The 20,399-nt window shown below is 37.3% G+C and overlaps 1 protein-coding gene across 1 annotated transcript in view; it reads right to left on the reverse strand.

The window, feature by feature from the left end:
- Positions 1–20,399, reverse strand: part of LOC306855602 (membrane-associated phosphatidylinositol transfer protein 3-like) — a gene marked incomplete at both ends in the record, with an annotated part of 159,023 nt that overhangs the window by 9,628 nt on the left and 128,996 nt on the right. The window contains 3 exons of the mRNA XM_079394375.1: positions 1,250–1,366; positions 7,335–7,483; positions 7,647–7,832. Coding sequence (XP_079250501.1) covers positions 1,250–1,366; positions 7,335–7,483; positions 7,647–7,832 — 452 coding nt within the window. The remainder of the gene's footprint in view (positions 1–1,249; positions 1,367–7,334; positions 7,484–7,646; positions 7,833–20,399) is intronic.

The raw sequence follows: 20,399 nt of genomic DNA on the forward strand, positions 1-20,399 counted from the left end.
AAGAAACCAATGCATTTCGTCCCTCTGAGCCAAACATGAACGATTGTTGACGCTTAGTCCCACCCCCCGTGCCCAGATTGTCTGAAACTGTCACATATTCAACCAATAGGTCTTTTGAACCACCATTTACGGTGTTTCATTGGAAATTTGAGTTATGTGTGCATGAAAACAAACACAAAATAAAACATTTGATTGAGAGAACTCTCTGGAAAAGCCCAGAAAAACACACAACTGAGTACTTTGACATAAAACAAATGCAAAAACAAGGATGAAACAGCGGTACATATAGGATAAAGCACTGGAATTCATCTTCGCGTCGCTAGGCGATGTCCCGGTAAAATCGATTCCGAGGTAGAGTACAGCCAGCGGATCAATCCATTTATATTATTTATGTAAACAATAATTTTATAGTTCATAAAGATAATTTTCACTATTTTATTCTGTTGCACTCTGTATATTTCTCACTCATTTTGTGTGTAGTTTGCAAATAATTTGCACTGTTTGTATTTTTGTTGCAGAAGAATTTGTGCAGTTCTGTTCACTATTAGCTGCACAGTTTGTGTTTGTTGTTCATACTCAGATTGAAAATATATTTGTCTGAAAAAAGTAACTTTTTTACTGTTTTGTTATTATATAACACTGATTCCATTTTCTTTTCTCCCTAAATGTTTTTTTATATAGATACTGACACATCTATATTGTTAGTAAATTATATAGACCTGTTTTTTCTCTAAAAATCGCTTACAACAATATTGTAATAAATGGCTTGGGGAATGTTATATGTAGACTAAATTTAATTCGGAAGTGTAAAACACCCCGATACAACTTTCTAAAGAAAAAAATCCAAACTTCGGGATTTTCTGTTTGAGTACACAGTAAAATAGCACCCAATTGTTGCTTGCGTTTTTCTTAAAATTCAAAAAATTCATTCATTCTTAGAGATAACAAAAGGAAAATTGGGACTTTAAATTAGCTAAACTGAAACTTCAGGTTCTTCTGTTTATAATGATATATTGCACTTGATGCTGACTGCAAGAATAGGTCTTATAAAACAAAGAAAAGTGCAGGCGTGTCAGGTGCCCCAAAAATATTCTAGGTCTTTAAGGGTTAATTGCTTTTAAAAAGTTTTTTTTTTTTTTTTTTTTTTTTACATATATTTCCCAGTAAAGGAGATGTGTTAAAAAAATATTCACACTGTACAACTTTGTTTTATCTTAACTAATTGCAGGTAAGCTCTTGTGATACTCACCCGTAGTTTGACATGTGTCCGTCTGCGAAGCCACTTCTCGCGGGGGCTGGATGGAGAGATGGGAATAGCATCCGAACAATCGCCTTCCTCAGCCTTCAGACAGTCGCATCGCATTACCTGACAAAGTAGCAGAAAAACTGATGCTGTAAATTCCCAGTCTTATAAATTCAAGGCTTAGTCTGAATTAATCCCAACTCTGAAGAGTCTGAGACCATTATGGTAAAAACGTTTCTATTTTGTATTTTCTTTTTCTTTTTTCCTTCTTTTTTTCTCATTGCATATAACATTTTCATTCAAAAATGTCTTCTTTTTTTTGTCAAATTAAAATGTTTATTTTCAAATTTAAATGAAAGGATGTACACAGACACCACTGTAAATTTAATTATAAAATGTGTTTTATGTAGTATGCTTATAAGAACTGTATGAACTTTTTGTATTTAAGGTTATTTATTTAGTGTGTCTTTCTGCTCCTTTCTACTACATATTTCTCAATAATGTGTTGTTAAATCTGCTCCCGTGAGTCTGTGTCCTCTCTGGCATGACATTAGCCAACAATTGCTGAACACATTAGACATAAAGAGCCACAGTTCTTCTTGTCTTTTGACCGGATCAATGCACTTCTACACGTTTCTAAATATAGTCACTGGATGACTCATTTCAGCATTATTACATAGCTTGTGCTGTTTGGCCTTCTCAAATTTGCGGAAAGAATCTCTTTTGATCTAATCAGTCAAATGGGTTTGACTGAAAAAAGGTCTAAAGCTGTTTTTGGTTCAGTTTAATTCATTAAGAAACGTGTGTTGGTACAGCTTCAAACTGGGTGATGCTAGCCAAGCTAAACAGACTTGCTCTCAGCCCTTCAAAGTGACCTAGAGATTTGATCAGCTGTGTATTGGGCACCAATGTGTTAGAAACATTCAGAAAGCTGGCCTTCATATTTCAAGATGTAAGCTGTAAAAAATAATTTACTGATCCAGTTCAAATCTAAGGAAGCCCCAGAACCTTCAATACCAATTTAGTCAACAAAAAGAGAAAGATGTTTTTATGCCAATCTTTTCCCATTCATAAGGGTGTTTGCAGGTGACTACTAACAATACAATTCTTGAAAACAACTGACTATAGCTGACTGTAGAAACCAGGAATGACAGCCCTATTTCATTCAGTTCTGATTCCCATCTGTGTTATTGTCTGATCTGAAGCAAGTTAAAGGGGGCATATGATGCAATTTCAAGTTTTCCTTTGTCTTTGGAGTGCTGCAAGCTCTTCGTGCATATATAAGATCCGTAAAGTTGCAAAGACGAAAGTCTCAAAGCCAAAGATATAATCTTTATAAAATGCCTCATTTAAACACACCTCCACCTATCTACGTAACTGTTTGGAAAATATGCATCAGAGGTGTAAAATTCTTGAGTACTTTTACTTGATTACTGTACTTAAGTATTATTTTGGGGGATTTTTACTTCAAGAACAATTAAAAAACTGACTACTTGTACTTTCACTTGATTACATTTATGAAGAAAAAACAGCACTTTTTACTCCCTACAATTTTTGTTTTCAACTTAAAAAGTACATTACATATTTAATTGTATCTTATGCACATTAAATATGGGAAACGGAAGCTCAATCGTGCATGCTTGATGTGAGAACATTGTTTTCACGCATCAAGCACACAGTTCTACTTCAGTTATGACTTTCATCAGGTAAATGTCTGGATTCAAATGCTAACCATCAAATCTGAGGAAGCATGTTGAGGTAACAAAGTTGTGTTTTCCCCAAAAAAAGTTTATTCGTTATTCTTTCTGTTTTGATAGAGCCATTAGCTGTGTAATATATTAGCTGAATGCACAAGATTGAGTGCAAATAAAATCAGTGATAAACATTTAAATGTAATTAATATTTTTGTGGGAATTATTTTTTTAATTAAATGTTACAAATCTCCAAAAAAAAGTGTTTAAATGAACATTGTATGTTTACCTAATTGTAATTCATGTTTAGTGATGTTCTTACCAGGTATAGTGGATAAGTTGTATTAATAATCTGTTGTTATATGACACATTGAGTAGGAATTTGGACACAATTAATATTTTTTTAATCTTAATAATTACATGATTTGCTCAATCATTAATATATTTACTCACAAACAATTATGTAGCAATATTTGCTGAGAAAAATGCCAAACAATATGCCCCAAATAAACAATTAAAATATTAATTATCATTTTAGACAGTGACGTAGACAATACAAAAAAGTGGCCAAAACGTTAATGTTGTATGTTTTAATTCTATGACTCTCCTCATTAATTCAACCCATTCTTGCATTCTGTCTGGAATATGTTTCTAACCTCTGCATCACATTGTTATTAAAAGTGATAGTTCACCCAAAAATTAAGATTCTCATGCCGTCCCAGATGTTTATGACTTTCTTTCTTCAGATGAACACAAGCAAATATTTTTTTTGTCCGTATAATGCAAGGGGACAGGACCACTTCAGAAACCACACAAAGTGAACTCGACGGTAAAGTTTAAAAGATTAGTCTTTGTAATTTTCTTACATATGCGTTTCACTTAAGAAGACACTGATTCATTAACAGGCGTTGTATTAGTTACTGTCATATTCACTTTGTGTAGTTTCTGAAGTGTCATTTTTGGATGTCCCATACTTGTCATATGCAGAAAGATGATTTAGATCTTAGTTTGTGTACATCTGATAAATGAAAGTTATATATATATTTTAACTAACTGCATGGTTCTTACTCTACCACCAATAACCTACTCCTAAGTATAATGTAGAAACTTAAATTTTCTGTAAAGCTGCTTTGCAACAATTTGTATCGTGAAAAGCGCTATACAAATAAATTTGACTGAAAAAACCTGTGTGTGTGTATATACACTCACCTAAAGGATTATTAGGAACACCATACTAATACTGTGTTTGACCCCCTTTCGCCTTCAGAACTGCCTTAATTCTACGTGGCATTGATTCAACAAGGTGCTGAAAGCATTCTTTAGAAATGTTGGCCCATATTGATAGGATAGCATCTTGCAGTTGATGGAGATTTGTGGGATGCACATCCAGGGCACGAAGCTCCCGTTCCACCACATCCCAAAGATGATCTATTGGGTTGAGATCTGGTGACTGTGGGGGCCATTTTAGTACAGTGAACTCATTGTCATGTTCAAGAAACCAATTTGAAATGATTCGAGCTTTGTGACATGGTGCATTATCCTGCTGGAAGTAGCCATCAGAAGATGGGTACATGGTGGTCATAAAGGGATGGACTTGATCAGAAACAATGCTCAGGTAGGCCGTGGCATTTAAACGATGCCCAATTGGCACTAAGGGGCCTAAAGTGTGCCAAGAAAACATCCCCCACACCATTACACCACCACCACCAGCCTGCACAGTGGTAACAAGGCATGATGGATCCATGTTCTCATTCTGTTTACGCCTAATTCTGACTCTACCATCTGAATATCTCAACAGAAATCGAGACTCATCAGACCAGGCAACATTTTTCCAGTCTTCAACCGTCCAATTTTGGTGAGCTCGTGCAAATTGTAGCCTCTTTTTCCTATTTGTAGTGGAGATGAGTGGTACCCGGTGGGGTCTTCTGCTGTTGTAGCCCATCCACCTCAAGGTTGTGCGTGTTGTGGCTTCACAAATGCTTTGCTGCATACCTCGGTTGTAACGAGTGGTTATTTCAGTCAAAGTTGTCTTTGACTGAAATAACTTCTATCAGCTTGAATCAGTCGGCCCATTCTCTTCTGACCTCTAGCATCAACAAAGCATTTTCGCCCACAGGTCTGCCGCATACTGGATGTTTTTCCCTTTTCACACCATTCTTTGTAAACCCTAGAAATGGTTGTGCGTGAAAATCCCAGTAACTGAGCAGATTGTGAAATACTCAGACCGGCCCGTCTGGCACCAACAACCATGCCACGCTCAAAATTGCTTAAATCACCTTTCTTTCCCATTCTGACATTCAGTTTGCCGTTCAGGAGATTGTCTTGACCAGGACCACAGCCCTAAATGCATTGAAGCAACTGCCATGTGATTGGTTGATTAGATAACTGCATTAATGAGAAATTGAACAGGTGTTCCTAATAATCCTTTAGGTGAGTGTATGTATATATATATATATATATATATATATATATATGGGATGGCATGAGGGTGGAAAGGATGGAGTTTTCTTTTAATCCCTTTCCCTGCTATTTTTATGTGTATGTGTGTTTCACTGTGCTGCATTTGAATTTTTATTGCTGCACTAGATATATGTGTTTGACCTGTGCCATTGCATTTTGTTTCCAAATATGGAGTGAATTCCAAACGTCTTTTTTGCGCCTTTCAAGGGCACTTCGGGAAAGAGATGCCATTTGTAGAGACGTTCCAAATGAAAGTGAGCAACTGAATCCCTTCACAAAGGGCCTTTCCATAAGTCTGTTAGCGAAGGGAACATACAATGCTCACTTTACGGAAGTGATTTCCGTTTGTGATCATGTGATCTTCAGTTATTAGCTCTTATTATCTCATTTTAAAGCAAAGTTGGGGTTGATTTCGACTTCACATACAAACATAAGTAGAATAGGCTGATCAAATTTGTCTTTATTTTAATATGATACACAATATTTTTGTCAGTGATAGAAATATGATATAAGATGGTAGTGTAAATTTAAGTACATTTAGTTTCAAAAAGTTTAATAGTAAATACGACACAGTGAGACAATATTTAAATAAAATTAATATAATAATAATAATAATAATGAGAAGAAATATTATTTGCAACAACTGAAGGAGTGCTGAATGCTGCATGCACGCTCAGCGTTGTCAAAGTAACACAAGTTGAAAAAAGAACACACTTCAAAGGGCTCTGCCCGTCGAATGGAGTAGGGAATAGGAATGCTCACTTCCGTTTGGAATTCCCCCATGGTGTAACATTTCCGTCACATGCTTGAGGTATTCAGTCAGTCACAATACACTGGATAGCTGCAGCGAAGCGATGCATGATGCCATGGCCAATCAGAGCACACCACGCTTTTCAGAACGATGAGCTTTGTAAAAATCAATGCAATTCAAAGGCGGGGCAGAGAGGAGTAACAATATTGTATGTGGAAAATAATGTGTTTCTTGAACCTTAAACTGCGTAAACACATAGCATTACACCAAATAATGTTATTTTTAGCATTGTCAATGGCCCTTTTAAGGCTGAACTTTAGACTTTTTTGTACTATTGTTATGCTAGAGGGAAAAGCAGCAAGCATGAGTGAATAAAAAAGCAAATCAACCACTTTTCCAGAAGTTATGCAAATATTTGGGGAAATCTGGAGACAACACAAAGTTTATTGTGATATTCATGAGAACTCCAGCTTGTAGTTTCTGGCAGTAAGACCTTAAAGTCAGCCTGAAATAAAAATTAATATCGACCTCTTTCTTAAAATGGACATTTTTCATTCAGATCCATCCATCAACAACCGAAGGATTCCGCCAAGACCCCACCCTATAATCACTTGGGTCACAATATGGATCACATGCTACTTCTGTTAAATTGCAACTTTGATGTTATCTTAAAGGGATATCCATCTAAAATATGGAAATTCTGTCATCATTTACTTAACCCCATGTTATTCAAAGCCTGTTTTTTTTTTTTTTTTTTTTTTCTGTGGAACATAAAATATGGTATTCTGAGGAATAAGCAACACTGGAGTCATTTTACTTCCATTCTGTGAAAAACACTGAAACATTTCTTAAAATGTTTTCTTTCATGTTCTAAAACAAAAGTCATTTACAAAAACATTTTTGTAAAACATGAGTAAAATTATGATAGAATTTTTCACTTTTAAAGTTTAGTACATGTGATAATTGACAGGTGTGTAGGCATTCCTTTAACCCTGTCCCAGATACATGAGGATTAATTACAGTTTACACTACATATGCGATGTGGTCTGAATGTGGTTTACACCTAGTGCCGCTCACTTCAGATAACTCAAGATAGATATTAATATATAGTGTAAACAAGGCTTTTTTCCTCAAGTTGTGCTATTATATGTTATGCAACCTTTGTAGTAGAGCAGAGAACTCTACTTACCTGTCTAAGAATAAAAGCCACAGCATCCATGGACTCCCAGTATGATGCATGGAAAAGGTGAGGCAGTGCTATAGTGGGAAAGGTGGTGAGCACATCTGGACAGAACAGCACATAATCTAACCGCTTCAACCCCCACCACCTGCAACATACTGAGTGAGAAAGAAAAGAGAGGATTTATGGTATACATGCCTGAACCACACTTATTGATAGCCTATTTTTCCATAGCGTCTGACTTCCATGTGGAAATTAATAAAATATATGAACAGCCTGAAAGCACCTGTTTCAAGGACATGTTGTGGTCTTGAGACTCACTGTGTGAGATGCTAACAGGCTCGCTAGGGGCAGTTTCAGACCCCCCAGCATCAGTGCCAGAGTGGGCGGGGCCAAGTGGAACAACTCGATCGCTGCCCCTGCAGGACACACTTCCTCCACAGCACTGCTCTGGGGGTCCATCCACAGAAACACTCCTGTCTGAGAAGTGTCTGAGCACGGTGTCCACTTTGAGGAAAAATAAATAAAACACAACAGTTCCAATTTATTGACTCTAAGAATGTCTTGTGACATACCATCAAGTAATAACATATTTTCCACACACCTTGAATACATATATATATTTATATTTCTCTCTCTCTCTCTATATATATATATATATAGTGAGATATGGTTCCGTTTAAAACAGGTTTGGTGGTACGGTTAGGTTTTGGTTAGGTTTAAATGTGGGTTAACAATGGTGCCCTTTAAGGTGCTATTGTGCTCATTATACCACAGAGTTTTCTTTGATCTTCCTTAAGCGTAAAGGAGCAACTGTATCTAAAGTGCTAGAAAAGAGAGAGTCCATAGTTTCTGTTACATCATCAAGTTTTTCTGCGCTTTTGGATATGCTGAGGAATTGAGATAAATCAGGAAGTTTACTTACAAAGCAGTCTTTTGTGGTAGAGGTGATGGTTCTTCCATACTTGTAACAAGGTGTAGAATTTACAGTTTTAGCTATATGGAGTTTACACAAGACTAGATAATGATCTGAGATATCATCACTTTGCTGAAGAATTTCAACACCACTAACTTCAATTCCATGTGACAGTATTAAATCTAGAGTATGATTTCGACAATCAAAGAAAACAGTCCGACTCCGTGGTATAATGAGCACACTCACACCTTAAAGAGAGCAGCCCGGAAAATGGAGCGCAGATGGAGGAAAACAAAACTAGAGATATTTTGAATAGCCTGGCGGGAAAATACCCTATCCTACAGAAAAGCATTAAAAACTGCTAGATCTGATTACTTTTCGTCTCTTCTAGAAGAAAACAAATATAACCCCCGGTATTTATTCAATACAGTCACTAAATTAATGAAAAATAAAGCATCAACAGGTCTTGGCATTTCCCAAGAGCATAGCGGTAATGACTTTATGAACTACTTTACTTCCAAGATCGATTCTATCAGAGATAAAATTGTAACCTTGCAGCCGTTAGCCACAGTATCGCATCAGATAGTGCACTATAGATCCCCTGAGGAACAATTCCACTCATTCTCTACTATAGGAGAGGAAGAATTGTATAAATTTATTAAATCATCTAAACCAACAACATGTATGTTAGACCCTTTTCCATCTAAAAGATCTTCTTCCAGAAGTCATAGATCCTCTTTTAGCTATTATTAATTCATCACTGTCAATAGGATATGTCCCCAAAACCCAAAACCTTCAAACCTTTAAGCCTCTCATTAAAAAAACACAACTTGGCCCCAAAGGTCTAGTTAACTACAGACCGATCTCAAATCTCCCTTTTCTGTCAAAGATACTAGAAAAGGTAGTATCCTCGCAATTATATTCCTTCTTAGAGAAAAATAGTATTTGTGAGGAATTCCAGTCAGGATTTAGACCGTATCATAGTACTGAGACTGCTCTCATTAGAGTTGCAAATTACCTGCTTCTATCATCTGATCGTGGTTATATCTCTTTATTAGTTCTACTGGATCTTAGCGCTGCGTTCGACACTATCGACCACAACATTCTTTTAAATAGACTAGAACACTTTGTTGACATTAGTGGAAGTGCATTAGCATGGTTCAAATCGTACTTATCTGAACGCCATCAGTTCGTAGCAGTGAATGAAGAGGTATCATATCGATCACAAGTGCAGTACGGAGTACCTCAAGGCTCAGTACTAGGGCCGTTACTTTTCACGCTTTACATGTTACCCTTGGGAGATATTATCAGGAGACATGGTGTTAGCTTTCACTGTTATGCTGATGATACTCAGCTCTATATTTCTTCGCGGCCCAGTGAAACACACCAAACTGAGAAACTAACGGAATGCATAGTCGATATAAAAAACTGGATGACGAGTAACTTCTTACTGCTAAATTCTGAAAAAACAGAGGTGTTAATTACCAGACATAAAAACCCCACATGTAATAACCTAGAACACTATCTAACACTTGACGGCTGCTCTGTCAATTCTTCTTCATCAGTTAGGAACCTAGGTGTGCTGTTTGATAGCAATTTTTCATTTGAAAGCCATGTTTCTAGCATCTGTAAAACTGCATTTTTCCATCTCAAAAACATATCTAAATTGCGACCTATGCTCTCAACGTCAAATGCAGAAATACTAATTCATGCATTTATGACCTCAAGGTTAGACTATTGTAATGCTTTATTGGGTGGTTGTACTGCACGCTTGATCAACAAATTACAGTTGGTCAAAAATGCAGCAGCTAGAGTCCTTACTAGAACCAGGAAGTACGACCATATTAGCCCGGTTCTGTCAACACTACATTGGCTCCCTATCAAAGCTTGTATAGATTTTAAAATCTTGTTAATTACTTATAAAGCCCTGAATGGCTTAGCACCTCAGTACTTTAGTGAGCTCTTATCACATTATAGTCCTCTACGTCCGCTGACTGAGCCTGGTTTCTCCCAAGTTTTCATTTTTCTCCATTCTGTCACGGAGGGAGTTTTGGTTCCTTGCCACTGTCGCCTCTAGCTTGCTCAGTTGGGAGCAAGCTAGACAATCTAGCGATTATTGTCAATTTGATTTCACAGATACTATTTAAACTAAACTCAGCCAGACAATGACATCTCTGAATTCAACAATGAAATGCCTTTAACTGAAAATTTTGTGTTTAATCTTATTATTATACATTACTGACACTCTATCCTCCAATTTGATACTGTTAAGTGCTTTGACACAATCTGTATTGTTAAAAGCGCTATATAAATAAAGGTGACTTGACTTGACTTTTTCAAAACTACATTAGAACTCATTAAGATCGTCTGTCAGTTGTTGATTCTCCACAGTGCTGGGGGATGGTGTCTTGTAATTGGTGATGTTTTTTAGACCTTTCAACACTGAAGCCGTGTTACTGGAAGAGAATTGGATCCTTAACTTATCAGAATAATTCCTCTTTGCCACTCTGATCTCCTTTTCCAGTGTGTATTTGGCCTGTTTGTACAAGATTCTGTCCCCATTCCCGTAAGCATCTTCTTTGGCCTGACGGAGCTGTCTGAGTTTTGCAGTGAACCATGGTTTGTCGTTGTTATAAGTTAGATGAGTCCTGGTAGGAATGCACATATCCTCACAGAAACTGATATATGATGTTACAGTCTCTGTGAGCTCATCCAGATCATCAGCAGCTTCAAAAACACTCCAATAAGTAAGGTCAAGACAGGCTTGTAAAGCCCGCTCTGTCTCATTATTCCATCTCTTTACAGTCCTTAACACTAGAAGTCCCAGAGATTTGTAACCCTCCTTTAGCCAAATGGATGCTAACTGGCTAGTCTTTTGGCTATCATTAGCATCAATTCATGTGTAAATGTGGTCATTACCTGAGCAATCTGCAGGGGGGTTGGGGGTGTGTGTGTGAATGGTTGCTGGTGGCTTGTTTGTATGTGTGGGGGAGGGAGGGCTGCTATGCAGAAAATGCAGAGAAGACTCACCACTCGGCAGGCCTTGCAAATGATCCTGAGTGAAGTAAACCCTTGTGACTCAGATGGAGAAGACATAGAACTTCAGCCGGATTCGGACTCAGAGCTGTCTGATCTGTCTTCAGGTTAAGTTTCATTTCATATTATTTCCTATTTCATTTCAAACCAGTAAGTGGAAAACACCAAAAAAGCAGAGTGGAGTGACATAAATATTTACTCTGCCTTTTTTGTATTGTCCACTTTTTTGTTTGTACTACTTAGCAGACATTCACTACCATCTGAAGTGCAAAACATTATTAGTTGTTTCTTTGCTTTAGTTGTATCTTTTTATTTAGGAAGATATTTCAGACATTATTCCGATACAGAGAAGGAGACACTGGAATTATTATTAGTATCTATGCATGCATTTGTGATATCATTTGACTTTTCCATTGCTCACAATTTGAATTTGTTCACACTGCAGATGAGGAGACTGCTCCTCAACCAAAAAAGAAAGCCCGTTTGGGGACTGACCTGACAGAGACAGCGAAAGATGGCACAGTGTGGCGTGAAGAACAGGTGGGGACGCGTCTCCATTTCACCCCAAAGCGTACGCTGCAGATGGAGAGCCAACGGCTAAGGCCAGGAAAAGTATCTCGAGTCGCCTTCAGAGCTTCCTGTGTGTCATCACTCTTGACATGCTTCATAGCATTCAAGAATGGACTATTCAACATGCACAGGAAACGGAGCATGTTCATTGGTTCATGGCCCTCCACCCGGAGTGATCGAGCAAAGACTGATAAGTTTGCTGCAATTTCCAGTGTTTGGGGACCAAACGGAAGAAGACCGTCTACATTCTTAGCAGCATGCACAGCGTGATTCAGACTGATAATACCACCAAAAGGAAGCCAAACACTGTCACCCTTTACAACACCACAAAGTGCGGCGTGGATGTGATGGACTAGATGGTGCGCTGGCCAGTTGCCGTGTTCTATAACATGATTGACATGGCAGCACTGAATGCACATGTGCTGTATCAAGCATGCACCGGAAGGCAGGAAAGACGGGTGGACTTCCTGGTGGAGCTTGCAAGAGAGTTGGCTAACTCTCATATGTGTGCGAAGAAGGCAAGAAAAGAACAATTGCTTCGGACACAACCCTCCACACCTAGCCCTGGAAAAAGAGCCATGTGTCAGGTCAAACACCAATGCAAGAACAATCATGCCACTGTGCGATGTGTTCACTGCTACAGATACACATGTGGTAAATGCAGGCGGGAGATACCATGGCAGTGCCAGGATTGTGAGTGATTGCTGGAATGTACTCACTCACTTTTTAATATTATTTGTAAATATGTGTACAAATGGTTGGTTTCTTTTTTATTTTATTTATTTTACTGTTTTTATCAATAAATCTCAGCAACAAAGGAAAAAAAAAACATGTGTGTTGATTTCTCCCTAAGATGGCAAAGTGAAACACAAGTTTCCTTGAAGTGGCTCAGCATGGCCCCACATTGTTTACATAACAAAAGCAACTGTTCACAGCTGATTAAGGATATTAGCCTAAAGCCTTCCAGCCCATCGGCTGTCCTGCGGGTTTTATAGGTAGAAAAGCCAAATGGCTGCTCTCTGGGACTTCTAGTAATACTTGTTTAACAGATTTAAGTTTCTGCCTGTAGGTTGGAATAAAATGGACCAAACGGTGTTCAGAGAGTCCTAAAGCTGCCCGTGGGACAGAGTGATATACATCCTTTATTGCTGTGTAACAGTGATCCAATATATTACTGTCTCTGGTGGGACATATAACATGCTGTCTGTATTTTGGCAGTTCATGGGAGAGATTTGCTTTATTAAAGTCCCCTAGAATGATTAAAACAGAGTCTGTGTGTTGTTGTTCTGTGTTTGTGATCAGATCAGTGAGTTTCTGTAAAGCTGAGCTCACGTGCCTTGCGGTGGATTGTAGACACTCACGAGAATGAACGAGCAGAACTCCCGCAGCGAGTAGAAAGGTTTACAGTTGATGAAGAGCGTTTCTAGATCTGAACAGCACATCTTCTTATAGTCTCTCACCTCTGCTGCGATCTCAAAACTCTGGCCATTTGATAATGCATAGAATGTCAAAATCAACTGCGGGGGCAGGAGATTGTTTTCCTATTTAGCGCCCAAACTCTGGAACAATCTACCTAACACTGTTCGGGAAGCAGACACACTCTGTCAGTTTAAATCTATATTAAAGACCCATCTCTTTAACCTGGTTTACACATAATACACTATCGCATTTCTATAATTCAAATCCATTAAACGATTGTTAGGCTGCATTAATTAGGTCAACCGGAAACGGGAACACTTCCCAAAACACCCGATGTACTTGTTATGTCGTTAGAAGAATGGCATCTACGCTAATATTAGTCTGTTTCTTTCTTATTCCGAGGTCACCGTAGCCACCCAGATCCAGACTGTATTCAGATCAGATGGTGGATCAGCACCTAGAGATGACCTCTACAGCCAGTACACCTAGATGAGCCCCAGAGACTGATCCCCAGTGAAGACCCTGTCTCCAAGACGGCAATCGGGACAAGACCACAGGAACCAGATGAGTCCTTTGCACTGGCTAAAATCTAATGTGTTTAGTTACAGTGCATTTATTAAGCATTTCTCTAAAATTTCCAAACTCATTATATAGGTTTGATATTAAGGTTTTATCATGATAGACTGCGATTTAACACACAACATGCCTTTGTTAAAATTAAATTTAACCACTTCTCATAAAGAACATGAACATGGTGTTCTTTTTAATGAAATTTAAATGAATTATATAGGCTAATTATGCATTCTTTATAACAACTTGTTTACCATATTCTTCATTCTTTCAAGCAGACATATTTATTTCTATACATAAATTTAGATTAATCTTTAGGGCTACTAAAGTATTTCAGTCAAGAGCAGTGGGTGATTATATGTCTTTCTTTTGTCGCACTAATAGAGAGATACAACCACGATCAGATGATAAAAGCAGGTCGTTTGTAACTCTAATGAGAGCAGTCTCAGTACTATGATATGATCTAAAACCTTGACTGGAAATCCTCACATATATCATTTTTCTCTATGAAGGAACATAGTTGTGATGATACTACCTTTTCTAATATCTTTGACAGAAAAGGGAGATTCGAGATAGGTCTGTAATTAATTCATTATTTGGGGTCAAGTTGTAGTTTTTTAATGAGAGGCTTAATAACAGCCAGTTTGAAGGTTTTTGGGACATATCCTAATGACAATGATGAGTTAATAACATTCAGAAGAGGATCTATTGCTTCTGGAAGCACCTCTTTTAGGAGCTTAGATGGAACAGGGTCTAAAATACAGGTTGTTGGTTTAGATTATTTAACAAGTTTATACAATTCTTCATTTCCAATAGAAGAGAATGAGTGGAATTGTTCCTTGGAGGATCTATAGTGCACTATCTGATGCGATACTGTGGCTGACAAACTGTGTGCTTTCAAAATGAACACTGCTTACAACAAACCCCTTAGCGTGCCGTAGGTTTTGTGGGGGGTAATTGAGAATGAATGGGGAAAAATCACGTGAGAGGAGGCAATGATCATTGGATATAATCGGTTGTGATTGGTTCATGCGATAAATCCCACTTCTTGTTTTCATGCAAGCCCTCGGCCGGAATGAAGAAAATTATGGCATTATTGACTATTTATAAAGTAAGTAAACAAATCACCCGCTTAGATAGCACTGCTGTCTCACGTCAAAAAAAAACTTGAACTGGCCTGAAAACGTGGTGACTGTGATGAAATTAATGATGTATCTTAGTTTCTGTGACAGTGTTTAAGCTTTTATGACGATGACTCGAAAACAATTTGAATATTAAAAAGAACAGCTGAACATCAGTTCACTATTAAAAAAACTATTACAGCAGAGTGTCTATTAAAGCAAGTGCATATGGTTGACGAAGAGTATTAACACTAACTCCGCCCTTCAATGTAAGTTTATTACAAAAGACAATGGTTAATTTACAAGTCCAGTGACAAAGTCATTTTTGATGCGATCGACCCGGGTTCGATTCCACCCTTAACCAAACTTTTTTTTTCCCTCCATTTTCTCATATCACATCGAGTAGGTGTAGGGGGGGGGGGGGGGCTTATATTGCCCAGATACAGTGGCATCCATTTAATAATTTCAATTAAAATGATATTTTGTGACTCAATATGTTACTATTGCATACTAATTTAGCCAGCAGCCATACCACCCTGAGGGCGCAACTGAGCTAATCAGGAAGTGAGTGTACTGGTGCAGAGAGCTGGTGGAGAGTGATTGTTTGAAGAAAGATTCAGATTTTATTTCGGTTTAGTTTGTTTTTATCTTGAAAAGTGTTTTTTTTTTAGTTGTGTAGCTTAATTGCCCAGACAGCTTTTTGCTGTTTGGGGAACTTTTCTTTTTTTGTGTCGATAAACGATACAGACAGATAATAGGAAGATGGACAAAGGGCAAGGCATACGGAATTTGAGAGAGAATGAAGAAGAAGTATCAAAAAGATTAAACTATGAGAAGAGATTAACAGTGTTGGTGGAGATATTTTGCACTCTATCTGCCAGGCGCCTTATGCCACTTTATCGATCTAATTCTTGTTTTTTTTTCTACAATATCCTCATTTGTATATTTGTATAGTTGTATGTACATATGTTTAAACTGTATTTATCTGTATCTGAACGTGTTTAATGTTAACTGTATGCACCAAGGGTCTGAGAGTAACGCAATTTAAATTCTCTGTATGTATGTGCTGTACATGTGGAAGAATTGACAATAAAGCTGACTTGACTTGAGATTGTGGGGGAAGACAGAATTACTATGATGCAGTTACTGAAAAAAGTAAGAAAAGAATGTGGAGTGGTAATCGGTTGTAGATTGTGGAGTGGTAATCGGTTGTATTTATCTGTATCTGAACGTGTTTAATGTTAACTGTATGCACCAAGGGTCTGAGAGTAACGCAATTTCAATTCTCTGTATGTATGTGCTGTACATGTGGAAGAATTGACAATAAAGCTGACTTGACTTGACTTGAGATTGTGGGGGAAGACAGAATTACTATGATGCAGTTACTGAAAAAAGTAAGAGAAGAATGTGGAGTGGTAATCGGTTGTAGACATAAAAACCCATGAGAATATGAACTGACAATGAATGAAAACAAAGGAAAAGATCAAATACTGGATGGGCTAAAGATAAAAAATAGTCGGATAATGGCAAAGGAAATCAGCAACAATGAGAAGGTGGTTTCGTTCCTAAACTTGCTAACATATATTCAAGATGAGGAGATAGTGGGTGGAACAAGATTCCTGAAAGTCAAGATCACAGATACTGTTAAATCGCTGCCATACTCAACAAAGTTTGAGACGCTGGGAGGAACGGAGCACTTTCGAGTCATCCATGACAGACAGGTAAAGGTTTGCCGTCTGTGCATTCAACCTGGACATATAGTGAGAGACTGTCCAAACTTTAAATGTTTTAATTGTGGCAATCAGGGACACTATGTGCGGGAATGCAATGAAGGAAAATGCAGTGTGTGCAGGAGGAGAACTGCATTTTACACATGCAAAATTTCAGAAGAGAGGAAGGAGGATGAAAGTGTGGGAAGCTCCGTGGATCTGTATGAAGAGGTGGAGGAACTTTTAACAGAGGAGGAAGAGGAGAGAGAGGACACATGGATCGAAGGAGATATAACAGCAGGACAACAGACTGGTGAGAAAGAGAGCAGAGGAGAGGATGTCGACTCAAACCGAGAGGGGATGGAAAGTTTTAAGGAAGGCAATGGGAGAAACTTGAGGGAACAGATCACCGAAGAGGAAGATGGAGGGACAACCAAAAGTGATGGCAAAAGTGAAGGGGGTGATCGTAAAAAGAACCAAGGAACAAATCTCCATGAAGAGGAAAGTCTGAAGGAGAAAGAAAAAGGAAGAGGAAATGGACACAAGTGAAGGAAGTTTCAAGCTGCTGAAAAGGAAAATGAAAGGGGACGAAGAAAGCATTGCAAAAAGTAAGAAATTGGGATTTTAAATGTGTTGTCTCTTTCTTACATTTGTATTATGTGCAATGTGTGACATAATGAGCATTACCTGTTCAAACTGTAATACGTTTGAGCAGGTTATTGGAAAGCTGAAAACAGATGTAATTTGTTTACAAGAGACACATTGGTCTGAAGACATGATGGTTAATATAAAAAAAGTCTGTGAAGATGATATTTATGGAAATCAGAGGGCTTGTGGTGTGGCGATTCTGATAAAAAGAGGGAAAATGTATAATGTAATGATGGTAAAGGAAGACTGTTAGGAATAGATTTTATGTTCTACAATGAATTATTTAGATTAATTAATTTATATGCACCTAATGCAGAAATTGAAAGGAAATGAGTTTTTAAGCAAATGAAGCCTTTATGTACAGGCAACTGCATAGTAGTTGGAGATTTTAATGTATGGTGCACAAGACTTGATGTGTCTAGAAGTGCAAATTTTAAATCATATGCATCCAGACAGTGTTTAAATGAATTAATGCAAAGTGAGGTCATGGTAGATGCCTGGAGAGAGGAGAACCCATTTAAAAGGGAATTTTCAAGAAGGCAAATGGTGCTGGGAAACTGTCAAAAAAAGTCGAATAGATTTATGTTTAGTTAAAAGGGAAATATTACATTATGTGAAAAATGTGAGATATAAGTTTATTGGAGTAAGTGATCATGCTGCTATGATGGTAAAGATGGGTGTAATATGGAAGCAAGGGGAGGGGGAATGTGGTGTCTGAATTCATCTTTATTAAAGGAAGAAGCTTACAGGAAAAGTATTAATGGATGTATAAGGTGTGAAATGGAAAATCCATTATTTGATGAGAATGTGTGTGAGTGGTGGGAAATGATGAAAGGGAAAATAAAAAAAAAGTATAAGATATTCAAAACAGAGGAATTTTATGAAAAAGAGAGAAATGGAGGTCATGGAAGGCATGTTGGAGAAAGAAGCAGAGAAAATAGAAAATAACCCTGAGTCTACAAAATAAAATTTATTTCAGATAAAATCAGAAATTGAGATGTTCGAAAAGGAAAAGTGCGAGGGTGCAATAGTGAGGAGTAGAGCACAGTATGCGGTGAAGGGGGAAAGGTGCACAAAGTTCTTTCTGAATCTAGAAAAAAAAGCAGAGAAAAAAATATATTACAGAGTTGGAAAATGAAGGAACAGAATTAAAAGGTAACAGATTTTGTAGAAATAATATAACTAGTAGAATCATGTTATAAGAAACTCTTCAAGAAGGAAAATGTAAAACAAGAATGTGTGGAGGGAGTTTTAAATACTGTAAGTGCTAGGTTAACTGATGTAGAAAGAAATATGCACCGGTATTGACAAGGTTATTTAGGAGTATGGAAGAGAGAAGGGAGGTACCAGAATCAATGGGTTTGGGAGTAATTACTATACTGTACAAGAATAAAGGTAGTCTACTGAGTTTGAAGAATTACAGACCTTTGAGTCTTTTAAACACTGATTATAAAATTCTGACAAAAGTTATAGCCAATAGAATAAAAGGAGTAGTGGGGAGCATAATATCACCAAATCAAGCATACAGTATACCAGGAAGAGATATTACAGATACAATATGTACAATAAGGGATGTAGTGGACAGTATGGATAAAGATGGGGAAGGGGAGTTGGTGTTATGCATGGATCTAAATAAAGCCTTTGATAGGGTAGAACACTGTTTTATGGAACAAGCAATGAGGAAATTTGGATTTGGGGAGAGGATTCTGGGATGGATAAAGCTGTTATATAATAATGCAAAAAGTTGTGTAAAAGTGAATGGTGTTTTAACAAATCCGTTTCAACTAGAAAGATCAGTGAGGCAGGGATGTCCGCTGTCTGCAATGCTGTATTCAATATCAGTTGAGCCGCTGGCAACAATGGTAAAGAGTGATGGGGAAATAAGAGGAATTCCAGTACCACATGGGGGAATTAGTTTAATTCACCAGCATGCAGATGACACAACATTTACATTAAGAGATATGGAAAGTATAACAAGAATAATGAAACACATGGAAACATACGGAAAAGCATCAGGAGCAAAAATTAATATAGAAAAATCAGAAATAATGAGTATAGGAGGGGTAGATATGAGCAAGTGTGATGTTCCTTTTAAAGTGACAAAATAATATATATTGATTTTGGGAGTGAATATAGGAGTAAACGCAAAAGAAGCAAGAGATGCTACATGGACAGGGATCTTAAATAAAATAAAACAAGTATTACGATTTTGGAAATTAAGAGATTTAAGATTAAGGGGTAAAGTAATAGTTGTTAATTCCTTGCTGTTTACTAAATGTAATTATGTTTTGGGCGCAGTTGACTTACCAGTGTGGGTGTTAAATGAGATGCAGGAGGTCCTGAATAATTTTTTATGGGGAGGAAAGGGGGTTAAAATTTCAAAAAGAACATTAGTAGCAGAGTACATGGAAGGAGGTTTAAAGCTGATTGATTTAGAGGTCAAAACAAAAGCAATAAGAGTGAAAACAATGAAGAAGTACTTGTATGGAAAAGTGGAATAGGTTTTATGAGAGATTTTTTGGATAAAAGTAGTGGATGCGGAGAAGAAGGGGTATTTATGGCCTTAAAGAAGCCAATGTTTGAAATTATATCCTTATTTTATCAAGAAGTATTTAGTGCATGGGCAGAGTTTTTAATGGATGTGGGATATGAGTGCGAAAATATAAATCAAATACACAAGCAGCCAATATTTTTGAATCCAAAGATACAGATGAAAGGAAAAATGTTTTATAATAGTTTGTACATGAAAGCGGGAGTAAGACAAGTAAGGGATATGGAATATGAATATGTAAGAGTTTTTTTGCCAAATAGAGCTATTTATGACTATGTGGTGGATTGGGATGATGAAATTGAAAAATCAAAAGTGGATTCTGTATCTGAAAATATTCAAACGAGCTTGCCCAGGATTTGGGTAGAAATTATTGAGAGAGAGACTGTTAAACTGGGGAATTGGGGAATGCCAAAAAAAATTATTTTGGGAAAAAAATGTGAAAATAAATTTCTTATTGATATAACGACAAAAATTATATATAAAATATTTGTGAAAAAGGAAATTAAATTGCCTGCGTCAGAAGCTGTGTGGCCA

The sequence above is a fragment of the Barbus barbus genome (assembly GCF_936440315.1).
Source record: "Barbus barbus genome assembly, chromosome: 36".
NCBI lineage: Eukaryota > Metazoa > Chordata > Actinopteri > Cypriniformes > Cyprinidae > Barbus > Barbus barbus.